General features: G+C 45.1%; 2 protein-coding genes across 6 annotated transcripts in view; one reads left to right on the top strand and one right to left on the bottom strand.

Annotated features, from left to right (window-relative positions):
- The window catches only part of C6H1orf167 (chromosome 6 C1orf167 homolog), a 31,354-nt gene extending 24,707 nt beyond the window's left edge, over positions 1-6,647 (top strand). The window contains exons 9-14 of the mRNA XM_075603449.1: positions 2,572-2,836; positions 4,558-4,666; positions 5,052-5,271; positions 5,355-5,490; positions 5,615-5,725; positions 6,444-6,647. Coding sequence (XP_075459564.1) covers positions 2,572-2,836; positions 4,558-4,666; positions 5,052-5,271; positions 5,355-5,490; positions 5,615-5,725; positions 6,444-6,503 — 901 coding nt within the window. The 3' untranslated portion in view covers positions 6,504-6,647. The remainder of the gene's footprint in view (positions 1-2,571; positions 2,837-4,557; positions 4,667-5,051; positions 5,272-5,354; positions 5,491-5,614; positions 5,726-6,443) is intronic.
- A 170-nt stretch (positions 6,648-6,817) lies between these two features.
- MTHFR (methylenetetrahydrofolate reductase) overlaps positions 6,818-14,756 on the bottom strand; it is a 32,461-nt gene continuing 24,522 nt past the window's right edge. For all 5 annotated transcript variants that reach the window (XM_075603453.1, XM_075603454.1, XM_075603451.1 and 2 more), the window contains 7 exons: positions 13,844-14,094; positions 13,117-13,251; positions 12,848-13,028; positions 11,028-11,210; positions 10,798-10,899; positions 10,231-10,350; positions 6,818-8,550 (listed from right to left, as the gene is read on the bottom strand). In XM_075603453.1, the coding sequence (XP_075459568.1) occupies positions 8,353-8,550; positions 10,231-10,350; positions 10,798-10,899; positions 11,028-11,210; positions 12,848-13,028; positions 13,117-13,251; positions 13,844-14,094 (1,170 nt within the window). In that variant the 3' untranslated portion in view covers positions 6,818-8,352. The remainder of the gene's footprint in view (positions 8,551-10,230; positions 10,351-10,797; positions 10,900-11,027; positions 11,211-12,847; positions 13,029-13,116; positions 13,252-13,843; positions 14,095-14,756) is intronic.

Raw genomic sequence — 14,756 nt, 5'->3', positions numbered from 1 at the left:
ACAATTGGATCGGGAGGGGGAGGGGGGGGGGTTCATCGGGGGCTGACTGGCGGGAGTGGGGGTGTGGGGAGAAAGGGTTGGAATGGGGTGAGGGAAACATTACTATTAACTCCTATTAACTGATAGCTTTTAAGAATTAGCACTTGTCACTTTCGCTGTCCTTATGTTGAGCCTTGAGGCTTATAGCGGCTAGCCCGGGGAGTGCGTGTACCGTCAGCGCAGTTGGGGGTCACTCCGGTATGCATATAGGACATTGTTATAGCAGTATTGTACTCACGGTTGATGAGGGGGGGGGGGGGGGGAGACGGCGGCCCGATCTGGCGGGTCCATGTGGGGGCTCCAACGGACAGGATTCCACAGATGGTGAACCCACCCCCCCCCACCGCAAATCCCCCCCCCCTCCCAACCCCAAAGGCAGCCTCATCGCAGGACTGGATGTTAAGCCGTGTGCTGGTCCCGTGGGTGGCTTTTCTTGGGTGCGCGGGTGACTCTTCTTGGATGCTTGTTCTGCACTCCGTGCTGGTCACTCCGGTCCCGCTGGTCGGACTCCCCGTCGCGCTGGTTCGGGTTGGTATGGCGCCCCCTTCTGTCTCCGTCGGTGCGGTCTTCGCTTGAGCAGTGTTTGGGTTGGCCTGCTGTTCAGTAAGGCATTTCGTGACGGTGCTGTGCTGGAACTGGGAGAACAGAGAGGTATTTTTTTTTTTCTTTATTGTCTCTGTTTGCGGCCTGCCAGGCGTTCAGAGGCCCTCACTGCCGGGCCTTCATTCTCCTGCTCCCGGTTGTCCTCTGGGTCTATGTTCCACGATGTGGGGGGGGAGAGGCCCAGTGCTTTCGCCGTTTTTGTCATTTCAGTGGGGTGCCTGGTGATGTGGGTTCTCCCATTCCTGGTAACGACCAACTTGAATGGGAACCCCCATTTGTAGCGGATTCCGTTGTCTCTAAGGAGAACGGTTAGGGGTTTGAGTGCCATTCTTTTAAGTATGGTTTGTTTGGCCAGGTCATTGTATACTTCCAGCAAGTCGTCCTGGTATGTGAGGGTGTCTTTTTTTCTGCATGCAGTCATCAGCTTCTCCTTTGTGAGGAAATGGTGCATGCGGACTATTGTGTCCCTTGCTCTGTGTGGGTCCTCCGATCTGGGTCCCAGGGCCCGGTGGGCTCTGTCCATTTCCAGTTCCCTGCTGTCTAACTCTGGGCACAGGGATGAAAAAAGCCCTAGAAGGTAAGTTTGGAGTTGCTCCGGCAGAACTGCTTCTGGGATACCGCGGATCCTCAGATTTTGCCTTCTCTCGCGGTTTTCTTGGTCTTCCATATTGTCTCTCAGGAAGCAGATTTCCCTCCCCAGCCGGAAGATTTCGTTGTCCGTTGCGGTTTGAGTTTGGAGGGATTCCTCCATCTTGGCTTCCAGCGTCGTCGTTCGTTCTGCTAGGCCCGAGATTTCTGTCCTTAGCTCAGATACCGCAGCTTTTAAATCTTGCTGGATGGAGGTATGAAGTTTATCTAACATTCCTGCCATCAGCTCCTGCATAAACTCCCTTGTAGGGATGGTTTCTGGGGCTCTTGCCTGCTCCCGTTGTTCTTTTGCCGCGGCCTGCTGTTTAGGGCCTCGTGCTGTTGCTGGCCCGCCGCCATCTTGATTTTTCGGGGAGAGCTCCGAGCCCCGCTGCGATTGCGGAAAAAAGTTGATCGCTCCTTGGCCCGGTGGTGCTTTTTGTTTAGCTGCCATGACGGGGGTTTTATCTTGATAGGAGTTAAGTTTTTTAGGGTCGAGGGGGGGATTAAGGGGTGTTTGTCTGTTGGATTATTCGCGAGGGCCTGTGGAGCTCAGCTCTCACACGTCCATCTTCCTCAGCGTGCCGGACACGCCCCCCTCCAGTACGTATCTTTAAGATATCCTATGACAAACCCTTTGAGTTAGATGCGGCGGTCCATTGTATAGTGGGGAATTTCCCCCCTGAGCTGGTCCAAGTTGGGTACAAATGCTCATCCTCCGTCCTTCACGGTTTCCAGCAGGCTGGGTTTGCATGATCTCTCTAATGAAGGGGGGCTCATCTCCAGTCCTCAAGCCCCCTCCAACAGGTCAGGTTTTCAGGATATCCCAGCTTCAGCAAAGGTGGCTCAATCAGAGGCTTAGTCTTTGACTGAGCCTCTGATTGAGCCACCTGTGCTGAAGCAGGGATACCCTGAAAACCTGACCTGTTGGGGTGGCTTGAGGACTGGAGTTGAGCACCCCCGCTCTAATGAACACATGCTTAAGCAATTAGCCCAGCCTTTATCATCACTAAGACAACTTGCTTGGGTAATCGTTGCCCTGAAAACATGGCCTGTTGGCAGTTCCCACGGACTGACGTTAAGCACCCCTTGATCTACACTCACACACACTCATCCTTGCCTGCCGACGCGTGAAAAATGCAGAAATTGCTGCGAAATCACAAGATGTCTTAACACCCCAGGAGTCACACCATTTTTACGAATTGTTTTGATTCCAATAGGACTTTAAAAGCTGACTCTAATGGCAGCTATTGCTATTAGTATTCTTACGGTTTACTATTCGTTTCTTGCCGCATTGTCTAGGGCTTTCATAAAATGGACTACAGCTGCCAGAATCCAAGTTGCACAGAGAGAAGCAGTTGTTCACTTCCGCTCTGAAAGTCGTCTCCTGCTCCTTCTATCGTATTTTCTCCGGTGGCAAAGGAGATTGCTGTGCAGGAAGCAAATGGGCTGGGAGTACGAACATCACAAGAAGAGAAGTTCATCAGCAAAAAACATGCAGCGCTGGAGAGCAGCCACAAGGGGGCGCCAAGCCCTTAAATTATACTCGACATCTGCTGTGAAGCAGGTAGGTGCAGACTTTGAGCACCTGGGTAAACTGAAAATACTTTTTTATTTATTTGTAAAAATGTTTCACCAGGAGGTAATACATTGAGTTACCTCTCGTTTTCAAGTATGTCCTGGGCACAAAGTTCTAGCAATACATGGTTACATTAAAAGAGCAGAGGTTATGCAGTCAATTCACAGACATTTCATGGACAGATAGAGTTGGAAAATTGGGTACAGGGGATAAAGGTCTGGTGAGTTTCAGATTGAAATAGAGCTGCTTTAACATCACCAAACATCAGCGGACAGTAGCAAACAGCTCACACCCTTTGGCTGCCCTTCCCTGAGGCAAAGGCTGTCCGCCTTTGGTGCGACGCAGATGTAAACTAAAGGGGTTGAGATTAAATGCAGCTGCGAATACAAAGTTCTGTGGTTATGGTTTGGTCAAAAGTCCTCTGAGAAGACAAAAACGCTGGTGAATAAAGCCAGACTGTATGAGTAGTCCAACTACCTTCAGGGACACGACACATTGCTATCCTTCATTTCTTAATTCCTTTGTAAAACTACATGTTATGTACATGGAGTAAGGAACAGGTTTCTAGATGGCCTATGTTAAAATGTCTAATGGCATTTACATTTATAATTAAAACCACATCTTACATATGAACTTCCTCCAGCTAGAATTGTATTACAGCAAGTAATCCATAAAACCCATTAGATATGCTGAAATAAAGGTTACATATACTTTATAATTCATTGCCAATGGTTTTTGAAACATTGTTAGGTTTGTGAAATTGCACAAGACTCCAATTGTTCTATTCCTGTAGCATTCAGTATACGTCACCAATTCAAATATGTTAACATCTAATTTGGTTATTTAAAACAAACAAACATTTTCTTTAGCCGAACATTGTAGGATAAGATGTTATCAAAAACTGTACGTAATTCTGGATGCTCTGGTTCTTGCGGGTTTTTTCTAGACTGTGCTTTAATTCCTCCAAAACAAAGATCATTGTTCTTCTCAAAAGAGTTTGTGCTTTCAAGCTGTCTCTGCTCTGCCCTTTTCAGCTCCCTTTCAAGATCTTGTAACTTCCGCTGAAGAGCAAACTCACTTGACAATACTTTTTCCTTAACTTCAGAAATCATGGGAGATTATTAATTAAAACAGAACACCCTTAAGGCTGTTTAATATTGTTTATGTGAAATGCCCCTAGGGCATCTCATAGTTACATAATAGATGAGGTTGAAAAAAGACATACATCGATCAAGTTCAACCTATGCTAAATTTAGAAGACAGTTACTTATCCTATATCTGTAATTACAGTATATTGATCCAGAGGAAGACAAACAAAGACCCCAGTGAAGTATTATCCAATGATATCTCATAAGGGGAAAAATAAATTCCTTCCTGACTGCAAATAATGGCAATCAGATAACTCCCTGCATCAACATCCTTCCCATGTATACTTGTTTGGTATACCCCTGTATAATTTTCCTTTTTTAAAAGATGTCCAACCACTTTTATTTTAAAGATACTTATTGTAGCTGCATCTCCCATCAGGAGGAATTTACATAAATCAGCGTGCTGGTTTCCTTTTTGGATTATCCAGTGGGATTTTGGGAATGGGTAGATTTGGGTTTGAGCACCCACTGTGTACAATATCTGTTAATTTGATGATGGACTCCCAATACTTATTTTTCCTGGACACGGCTAAGTGTTCCCATTGATTTTCCCTTTTTCAGGCATGCAACTACTGGACAACAGCAGCATCCATCTCCCTCTACAGACGCAGTCACCATACTGCAATTGGAGGGAGAAAACTTCGGAAAATAAACATGTCATTGGCACTAGGTAAGTAGTGCCAAGATCACCCCATGTTTGAGACGTAACTACGAAGGCAAAGTCGTTTGCATACATAGATTTAATAAAAAATTTCAGCTAATGGATCACATGAATTCTCTTTTTTCATATATTATGGGAATATAGGTATCTGGGTGATAGTGTCAAATCTGGAAGATCAAAAACATCTTTAAAGTATTGCAAAATCAAAATGTAGTTCTGAATTCCTATAGGAAATATTAAAGCTAACCAACTTACTTTGGTCGTTTGTTAATATTAGAAAATATAGGAAAAACTACACGATTAGCTTTATATCAATTCAATATGGGGTCCCCCATTGTGCAGCTGGGAGCTGATTTCGCACTTTTAAGTGCAATCGCCTTGTTTTCCTATCCAGCCACCAGAGAGCAAAGAAAGTTTGGCCATGTGCCGTGCAAAGGGAAATATGAGCGGCTGCTGCACAGCTCTTTCCATTGCTGGCTGCTGCTGTACAAAAATCAAAGCAAGCGAGAAGGAATGCAGGCCCCACCTACGGCTGGAGATCTTCAACCCAAAGAGCGGTCTGGACCCTGTGATAGGGTGAATGGCAACTCTCAACCCTGCCAAGAACTCCACAGGTAACATAAAACTGCACTCGAAAAGTTTTGTTGGGTGGAGCTTTCGATTACTGTCCCTCACTGGTCCTCCGTCTTTCAATTAGAAAGAAGCTTTTTCACAAAGCCAGTCTCTCTGAGCTATTACACAAGTTTCAGTGCAGACACCGAAGGTATCGCCTTAGGGCAGTCTGGCGCTGCTGGCAGGAATCATTCAGCATGGCGTTAATGTTTCAGGAACAGGTACGTACAGTATCTACTTTCAGTGCAACAGGCAAAGCATAAGATACCCCTGTTAGAATAAATATAGGTAATGGTTTCGTTGGAAATCCTCAGCGCTGTTAAGGCCCTTTATCTGCCTCTGTAGGACAGTCAGCGGTTGATTGGGAGAAGCTGGAAGATTTGGAGAAGTCGTTTTCTGCAGAGCTGCACAGTTCAAAACTTTCTAGAGGGAGAGGAGCAATACCTTGTACATCAGGTGAAAGCACTATATCTTACTTACTGCAGGAAGAGTGTAGTGAATGTGCTCACAAAGTGTGATTTCTATTTCCTCTATGGTGGAGGGCTTTTGTCAACTTTTTACCCATCATAACTTAATGTGTGGTTGAAACCGCCTCCAGCTTCATATTGTAAAGGCACGATAACCATCATATTCACACAAGGTGGAATGCACATCCCTAGTGGGATCTTTTCTGCCACGATAACCATCACATTCACACAAGGTGGAATGCACGTCCCTAGTGGGATCTTTTCTGCCACGATAACCATCCTTACACAATGCTGAGATGACCTTCCCCCCAAAAAAAGCTGTATGCGAGTAAGTTTACTGGGTACACGCTTGTTTTAACCCAGGCTGTGCAATATGGCAGGCATAAGCTTACAGGGCTCCATGTTAAAATGGATATGAAGCAAAGGAGGCGACACTGTGCTCATTTGCATGTAATTACCCAGAATCCCTGGCTGCAGTGGAAGCATTGTATGCCATTAGATAATGGGGTGAAAAGCAGGGTTGCAGTCCAGTCTGAGACATGTGCTCACAAGTGGTAATTTTATTTGATATTTAGTAAGCAAAACAGCAGCGGTACATGCTGTTATTAAAAAATAATAATAATTCCAATATTTACTGAACATTTTGGGTGAACCCGTGTCATGGCAGATTGTACCTTCTCACAGAATGTATTATTATTTGTGTTCAGGTTTTTACAAGGTGGAGGCAGCAGACAGCAAGGAGACAATATGGGCAAGAAGCAGAGTAACACAAATGGAACATGATCGATGTAAAGAAGTCAGGATTCCTGCTGCAAACAATACATTATTTACAAAGAAGGCAGCGCATGAACAGACAATCCGCGACTGACTGGAGCAATGTGCAGTCAAACTGCATGTGTAATATTTATACACCTGGCATATTCTCAGACCGCACAATGCAGCTTGGAGGATTTGGGGGCAAGCTGTAGCCTCGTGTTTCTGCATAATTTCCCACCTTATTCTGTGGCAAAAAAAAGTGAACGAATCCTAAAGATCCCAGTCTTGCTGATTTTTAGACATCCCGAAGAAGACACCAGTAAAGTTACCATTCTTACCCAAATATGTTTTATAAACATAGGCATATACAAAGAGCAAAACAGAGTAGGAGTAATGGTGGGGATTATTTTCTAAGATACATTCACATCAATTCTACCCAGTTTCTACAGCTGCCTCCTCTTAGGCCTCAGTTACAGCAAGAGCAGCAGCGCTATCCTGTGACGTCACCCTGCGCCTCGGCCGAGCTGCATCTTGATTATACCGGGGAGACGGAGCAGGAGGCGGCTTGGAGGCGTGGCCGTGCGCGGTTCGCCCTCATTGGCTAAACCGCTCACATGACACGGCCGTGGCCAGAGAAAAACACATGTTGAAGTCTCTTCCCCAGCTGCCCGCTTGGCAGTACGGTGCATCGCAGCCGTCGCCATCGGTGTGAGCACTTTCATTGTTACGCTAGTTGTTTTGGCGCAATGCCGCACGTGGTTTTTCGGTATAATCCCGGCCTTAGACATGAAAAGGCAAGTACAGGGTTAACATTTGACTTATTCACATACATTTTGCCATTATGGACAAAACTTTAATTTAGCCCCCAGTAATAAAGCAGTAAAACCCTCCAGCAGCCTATGAGTTTATCTCATAATTTTAGTACCTTGCCCCCTCCCCTGAGCATGTCCGACTTTTAGTGTTAACGTTTAGCCTGCGCGGTGCTCTCGGGATAGCTTATCTTAACATTGCAGACTGTTAATATTGCAAACACATATCTCCGGAACTGAGCACCAGATTTTACAAATAAAAACAGGTGTTGCAAATGGCAAGCATAAATCTGCTCCAAAACTTCAAATCTCATTAAAAACAATATTTCACACTACACTCTTCCCCTGTTTTATCCTCTCACTTGACAAAAGGTTCATTTTCCAAATGCTTTGGCATTTCAAAGTGCTTACACTCAAGTCATGGTAAAAACAAAAAATATATAGTTTAAAACAAACACTTCAAATAAATGACCCACTTATTACAAGTTCCCATTGCTTGTCTTGTGGCTACCAACTGAAGACTCCATGATTTCCACTGCAAACATTGTCCATACATTTAAAACTAAATTTTGGGGAAAGTTGAGGGGTAAATGATAATGTATACAAGCTGTGGGAAATTGATGAGAACGGTCTGGGAAAGCGAGTTACACAATAAAATCAAGTGAAAAGTTGCGTAATGCGGGATTGTAGATGTACCAAGTTATGACATGAAAGTCATACGTTCGCTATAAAGAAGTCACTCTGGTTCCAATTTTTACAAGATTTATCGTCCCGCGTTGATCACCTATACTTAAAAATACATGTAAAAATATGTGGAGCACACATCGCATTACTAATATCAGGTGTCTGAACTTGTTGCGCTGCAGGATTACAAAGGATAGGGTCATTCACAACAGTAGTTGTAGACGTAATGACTTGTGCTTGGACGGTAGGACCACCTTCCACCTATTTACCAATGTCCTATTTGAAGAGAGTGTCATGTTGCACCAAGTTGCTCCTTAGGCTTTCTCCATATGCCATGAGGTAGTTGCCACTCCGGCAGAGCTCGTGGTCATTGCTCTGTTGGACAATCGAGCTCCTCAAAGGTGTTCTCGATTACTTGCCACAGACAGTTCTCCAGGGGAAAGTCATTGTCCACCAGGTTCACCAAGTAATAGTTGTCATGGATATACTGGATAATCATGCGGGAGGGCGATTCATCCTCATACAGCTTTGCCCATTGCTCTATCCACAAGGCAAACGCTTCATCCTGCAGCGAGACAGGGAAACATCACGATTGTAAAGAGACAAGATGAACAACAACAAAATAAGCAAACACTGTTGCCTGATATTTGGGGATGCTGCTCTTCCACACCCAAACTTTAAAGAAGCAAAGCATGGGAAATCTGTTTTTTTTTTTTTTTTTAAATAAATCCGTTCCGTAGTATTAGATAGTGACTTTTTGTTTTGTTTTTTTATTCAACTCTTAATTCCATTTTTAAATGTTTTGAAGCATCGTTTGATTTTTATAGCAGGGCAAGATATTTGCAACACTTTCCTATTTGGGATTAATTTGTTGCAAATGTTCCCAGCTGTTTGAGCTATAAACTGTAGCTGTATAAGCAATAGATAACATTACCTTAGTAATATAAGGATACATTGTAGCTGCGGAGTTAAACTGACTGAAGCAGCCATTATGTTAGGCACACAATCAGGATTTTTTTTTTTACAGATTTAGAACCGGAGCACCAAACGATTGCCAGTTTAGGTAAGAATGTAAAATTTTACATTGCCACGTACAAATAAGAAAACTCGTTTGAAAGTAGTATTGCTGCGTAAGAGCAGAGCCCACATACATTACAGAATAAGAAGACCAAGAAAATCAATACATTGCATCTTAATATAAATATGTCAACATTTGAAAGACTATAACCCAGTGTTTTCAACCAGGGTTTCTAGGAACCCTTAGGTTCCCCGGGCTTCCTTAAAGGGTTCCCTGCAATTTTCTGGTCATTTGAAATTTGTATCAAGTAGAGAAGAATTTACAATGCATCCGATCTCAGGCGTGCTCTTAGAGGGTTCAGGGTTACTCAGAATTTCACTTGGGGTTCCTAAACCCCCCCCCCCCAAAAAAAAAAGGTTATAAACCACTGCAATAACCTGTACAAATTATCATAATAAATGAATTTCTAACCAACTTTGATGGAGCACTTCAACATCCTCTCCCAGCGTAGCAAAAATGCCACGTTCCCCCTGCTTAAGGATGCACGAGCTCCTTGCTGAACTAAAATTGCAGGCATGTGCATGTAACACTATCCTCCTACCTTTGTGTGGGGGAGGGGCGTTCATCATATTAATATCCCCTTAGGTTGTGGCTGGTTTGCTACAATTATATGGCTTTTCAATAAACAAGTTTTAAAAATATATTTTTGCAAAAGGAGTGCTGTGCTGTCTACATGTGCTACCTTCCCACCCTATATTGCAAGGATATTTTATGTTAGCGAAACAAGGTCCGACCCACACTCCCCTGAAGAGTTTCATGAAATGTGTGTGGGAATAAGCCTTACTCTCGGTGACTAGTAACCCACATTGCCCTTTATTAAATTAGGTTTTTTTTTAATATGATCGGTGAAGACTTTTGTTGGATTTTTACATGCTGCATTAAATGAATGACTATATTAATGGCGTGCCCCGATCAGCTGTTAGGACTCCTGCAGTGTCACTAGACTGGGACATACTCGGGCCGACAATTTCTTCTGTGATAGAAAAATGTGGAGCGGGAACAGGATCCCTTCAAGAGACATCCTCATTTCGCTGTTACATTTCCCTTTTCTCCATCTCCTTACACTAGCAGGCGTGAAAACAACAATGGACCCAATTAGCAAAGCAATGACTGCGCAGTATGGTAAACACCACTAGTCCTAAAGCTAGTAAGAAACCGACTGTTTACCTTCCAGTACATGAAGCTATCAGGATCCACCACCGTGGGCTGGATGATTTCACGTCCGGGAAAGATTCCCCACGTCACAGCATTTGGTTGCCAATCAGTTGAATTGGTGATGTTTTTACCCTACAGAGACACAGGGCATCAAGGGTGAAATTATTTCCACGCATACAACTTGCTTGTATTTTGTTTAAAAGAACAAAAACAGTTGCAGTATAAGTTAAACACGGTTTGTTGCTTTAGCAGAAAGAGCCCGAGAGGTGGAACTACAATAAACAGGAATACATCATCGTTTGCTGAGGATCATTTATAAAAGTGCCCAGTTGCAAAACTGGTTAAAAAAACCATAACACCGTATTTAATTTAGGTTTCATGGTCCCGTTGCTGTGACTAGAATTGGTCTCCGATACATCTGCTGGTATTTTGCACAACCTTTGCAGGCAGCAATGTTTACTAAATAGCTCCCAATTATTCAATTCCAAAATATAGCAGTGAAGTGCAAGCGCTCAGCTTCTCCTGTTAGTATGCGAGAGAGAAACATCGTGGCGTCGATCACATGACCAACGTACGTACCTGCACGTTTACGATGTGATAGTTAACACGCGGCTCGTATCTCTTCAGCACCTTGATGAGGGCGGTGACCATTTCACTGGACGTGAAAAATTCCAGATAGGCCTGCACAGGTAGAGACGGGCCCGTCAGTGCACAGTACAAGAAGCTGCTCAAGATACCAAAACAATGACCTTCAAAAGGTTTAGGGAAGTGAGAAATGGCACGAGGAAAAGGCATGAGGATTGTGATACCTTTTGAAAGACATAACCTCTGCTGGGGCCCCAGCCAACTACTGGATCTGTTGAGGATTTCCCATTCACGTTGGGCTGAGAGTTGATAGTTAGGATCCCCCTCCTGTTCACTTTCTGCAACTCCTCCTTCATTAGATTGGTTTCTGGAGCAAGAGGATCATCGTTCCAAGGCAGACATGTCACCTGGGTATCAAAAATAAAGACAAGGAGTTGGCAAAGAAATGGACCTGGGTAAGCTTATGGAAATAGGTTAACTCACGGGAAATCAACTCCAGTCCTCAAGCCCACCCAACAGATCCCAGCTTCAGGACAGGTGGCTCAATCAGTCCTCGCTTCAGCACAGGTGACGCAATCAGAAGCACCGTCTTCGACTGAGCATCTGATTGAGCCACCTGTGCTGAAGCTGGGATATCTTGAAAACCTGACCTGTTGGGGTGGGGGGGGGATTTGGGAACTTAAGCACTGGAGTTGAGCACCCCTGTGTGTTATCTGGTGGGAAATCCAGCACTGAAGTGCTATGCTGTATACCAGTGCTCCCCCCAATCCAGTCCTCAAGTACCACCAATAGTGCAGGTTTTAAGGATCGATCTACGACATTTGGTCTTTTGCTGTGACCAAACGGCCACCGGCACTTCGTCACAACTCACTCCGCTGCAAGCTTCCGTTGCCACAACTCACTCCGCTGCAAGCTTCCGTCGCCACAACTCACTCCGCTGCAAGCTTCCGTCGCCACAACTCACTCCGCTGCAAGCTTCCGTCGCCACAACTCACTCCGCTGCAAGCTTCCGTCGCCACAACTCACTCCGCTGCAAGCTTCCGTCGCCACAACTCACTCCGCTGCAAGCTTCCGTCGCCACAACTCACTCCGCTGCAAGCTTCCGTCGCCACAACTCACTCCGCTGCAAGCTTCCGTCGCCAAAACTCACTCCGCTGCAAGCTTCTGCAAGCTTCCGTCGTCACACCTCACTCCGCTGCAAGCTTCCGTCGCCACAACTCACTCCGCTGCAAGCTTCCGTCGCCACAACTCACTCCGCTGCAAGCTTCCGTCACCACAACTCACTCCGCTGCAAGCTTCCGTCGCCACAACTCACTCCGCTGCAAGCTTCCGTCGCCAAAACTCACTCCGCTGCAAGCTTCCGTCGCCAAAACTCACTCCGCTGCAAGCTTCTGCAAGCTTCCGTCGTCACACCTCACTCCGCTGCAAGCTTCCGTTGCCACAACTCACTCCGCTGCAAGCTTCCGTCGTCACAACTCACTCCGCTGCAAGCTTGCGTCGTCACAACTCACTCCGCTGCAAGCTTCCGTCGTCACAACTCACTCCGCTGCAAGCTTCCGTCACCACAACTCACTCCGCTGCAAGCTTCCGTCGCCACTGGTCACCAGGGTTACAAAACTCCCTACCCTATGCACTTACCCGAAAAACCCTACGCCCCTTAAATAAACCTGCTACCCTAACCAGTAATTATATTACAAATAAAACACTTGCCTTAGAAGCGGCTGGTGGCAGGAATTCCAGCGGCAGATCGGCTGCGCCAGAGGGTCCGCCTGCGGCGAAGCGGTGGCAGCCATCTGATTACGGCTAAGCAGCCATGACCAAATGCCCCGTTCCGTTAAAGATATCCACTCATTAGTACAGGTGGCCCAATCATTTTGACGGAGTCACCTCTGCTGAAGCAGGGCTCTGCTAAAACCTGAACTTTAGTGGTACTTAACTGGAGTTGGGAAACACTGCTGTATACAAGTCAGAAATGAAGATACGAATGTTTGAATTTGGTCGACATACACGAGACACAATTCCCTTTTAGAGCATTAGAGCTTACTTTGTGTCCATCACGGCTGGGCTCCCCAGATATGTAAGAGGTAAACACCTCAAACACGCTCTCTTCGTTGCTAAGCTCCTCTCCCCACATTTTCAGCAACTCCTCTCGGGCAGACTTACTCTTCAGGTAGAAGAGATAATAATCCTTCAGCTCACCAAAGGCCGGGGAGGACGAGTTTCCCCTTGGATAGGAAAGATATATTTCAACACGAACTTTATTTTAGTGACCGCAATCAAGCGGCGGCAATTTCCCTTGTGCAGAGCACTTACCAACGCCCGTTCGGAAACTCGTCCCACTCCCGAGTCCTGTAAATGTAGCTCTTTGGTCTTGTGGCCCAGAAAATTGGGCGCACGTCCTCCACCCTTCTCTTCGGGTGGGCACTAACTGCCCACGGTAAAGGTCGTCTGATGCACAATAAAGATGAGACGAAGAAAAACCGGTCATCTTCCAGAGGTAATGGTGCAACAAATTGGCAGAACTACACACACACAAAGCAAACTAGCCTTAACGTAGAAAAGAAGAGCAGGTAGCAGCACTTTAATCTGTACTCGCTTATTGCGGCAAGAGACAACTGTTTCTCTTCTTCAATGTTACTTATGCACATACCATGTACAATGTTCTTTCCGACACTAAACCCTTTATCAAGCATAGTGACAGATACTTTATTACTAGGGTGCAATTGTAACACTTATAAAAAAGTTTTTTTTTAAATAAATGGTCATGGACCATTGCTGCATTGGCTGATAAATATATCAGACTGCCTCTGAATCACATGGAAAATGTGATATTCTGCATTATACCTGGATATGTTGTGTTTTCTGGGGTGTGGTGGGGGGACGGGACGGGAGTATGAATCCTGTTACATTTTGTGGACTGGGCTGGATTGCCACCAGTCTAAAAATGAGAAGCATTTCATTCAAATTCCTTTCCAGGGGAGCATTTGCACGCACAATTTACGGTCCACACAAATATGGGGATATAGCACGTTTCACCCACCTAGGATCCTCTTTCCACATTCCAAGTCGCTTCAAAACTTCAATAGTGGCCACTTCACGGTTCAGAGTATAGAAATGTAGCCCATGCACCAAACCACTGTCCAGGATCTCCCTACACATGGCCACTGCCAGGTCAATGCCATAATTCCTAATGGCCGCGTCATTATCCTTGATTGGTTCAACTACATCCTTAATTTCTTGCGGCACCTCGAGTTTGGAAAGTTTCACCAACTGGCGCAAAGAATGATAACCCTGGTGGAAAAAATAAACATTTAACACGATGGGAAATGGCTACTATACGGACAGTGAAAGTCTTGTAAAAACTCACCACCCTCAATTGGTGCCAAGCCCACAATATTTGCTCACCAAGCAAATTAACCAGTTCCCCCCCCCCCCCCAAATCTCTCAAATATAAATTCAGGTCCATGGAAAAATTACACCCTTTATAATAAAATACCTAATATGCCAACAATGTACCATTCTGTACTATAGGATGGGGAATACTGCCATGTAATGTTAAAATAGTTATAGTTTGCCCTCATTTTATTCGAATATATCTTAAAAAGCACAAGCTACCAACAAAACTGTGCTTTTAAAGATAGGTTGCTCTAGGTGAGCAGTATTTTTAAGGTTTTAGAGGGAAGTAAAGGCAGGTCCTGAACGTTTAAACGGCTAGTATGATACTCATTGGCTGTAGTCTTAAATGTTTTGTTTGTTTGTTTTGTCTGTTCTTGTATAGCGCTGCTAGTTTTACGTAGCGCTTTACAGAGACATTTTGCAGGCACAGGTCCCTGCCCCGTGGAGCTTACACCCTATGTTTTTGGTGCCTGAGGCACATGTAGATAATGTGACTTGCCCAAGGTCACAAGGAGCCAACACCGGGAGTTGAACAAGGTTCCCCTGCTTCACACTCA

The sequence above is a fragment of the Ascaphus truei genome, chromosome 6 (assembly GCF_040206685.1).
Source record: "Ascaphus truei isolate aAscTru1 chromosome 6, aAscTru1.hap1, whole genome shotgun sequence".
NCBI lineage: Eukaryota > Metazoa > Chordata > Amphibia > Anura > Ascaphidae > Ascaphus > Ascaphus truei.
Note: the sequence above shows the minus strand (reverse complement) of the source record. Positions and strands in the feature narration are given on the sequence as shown.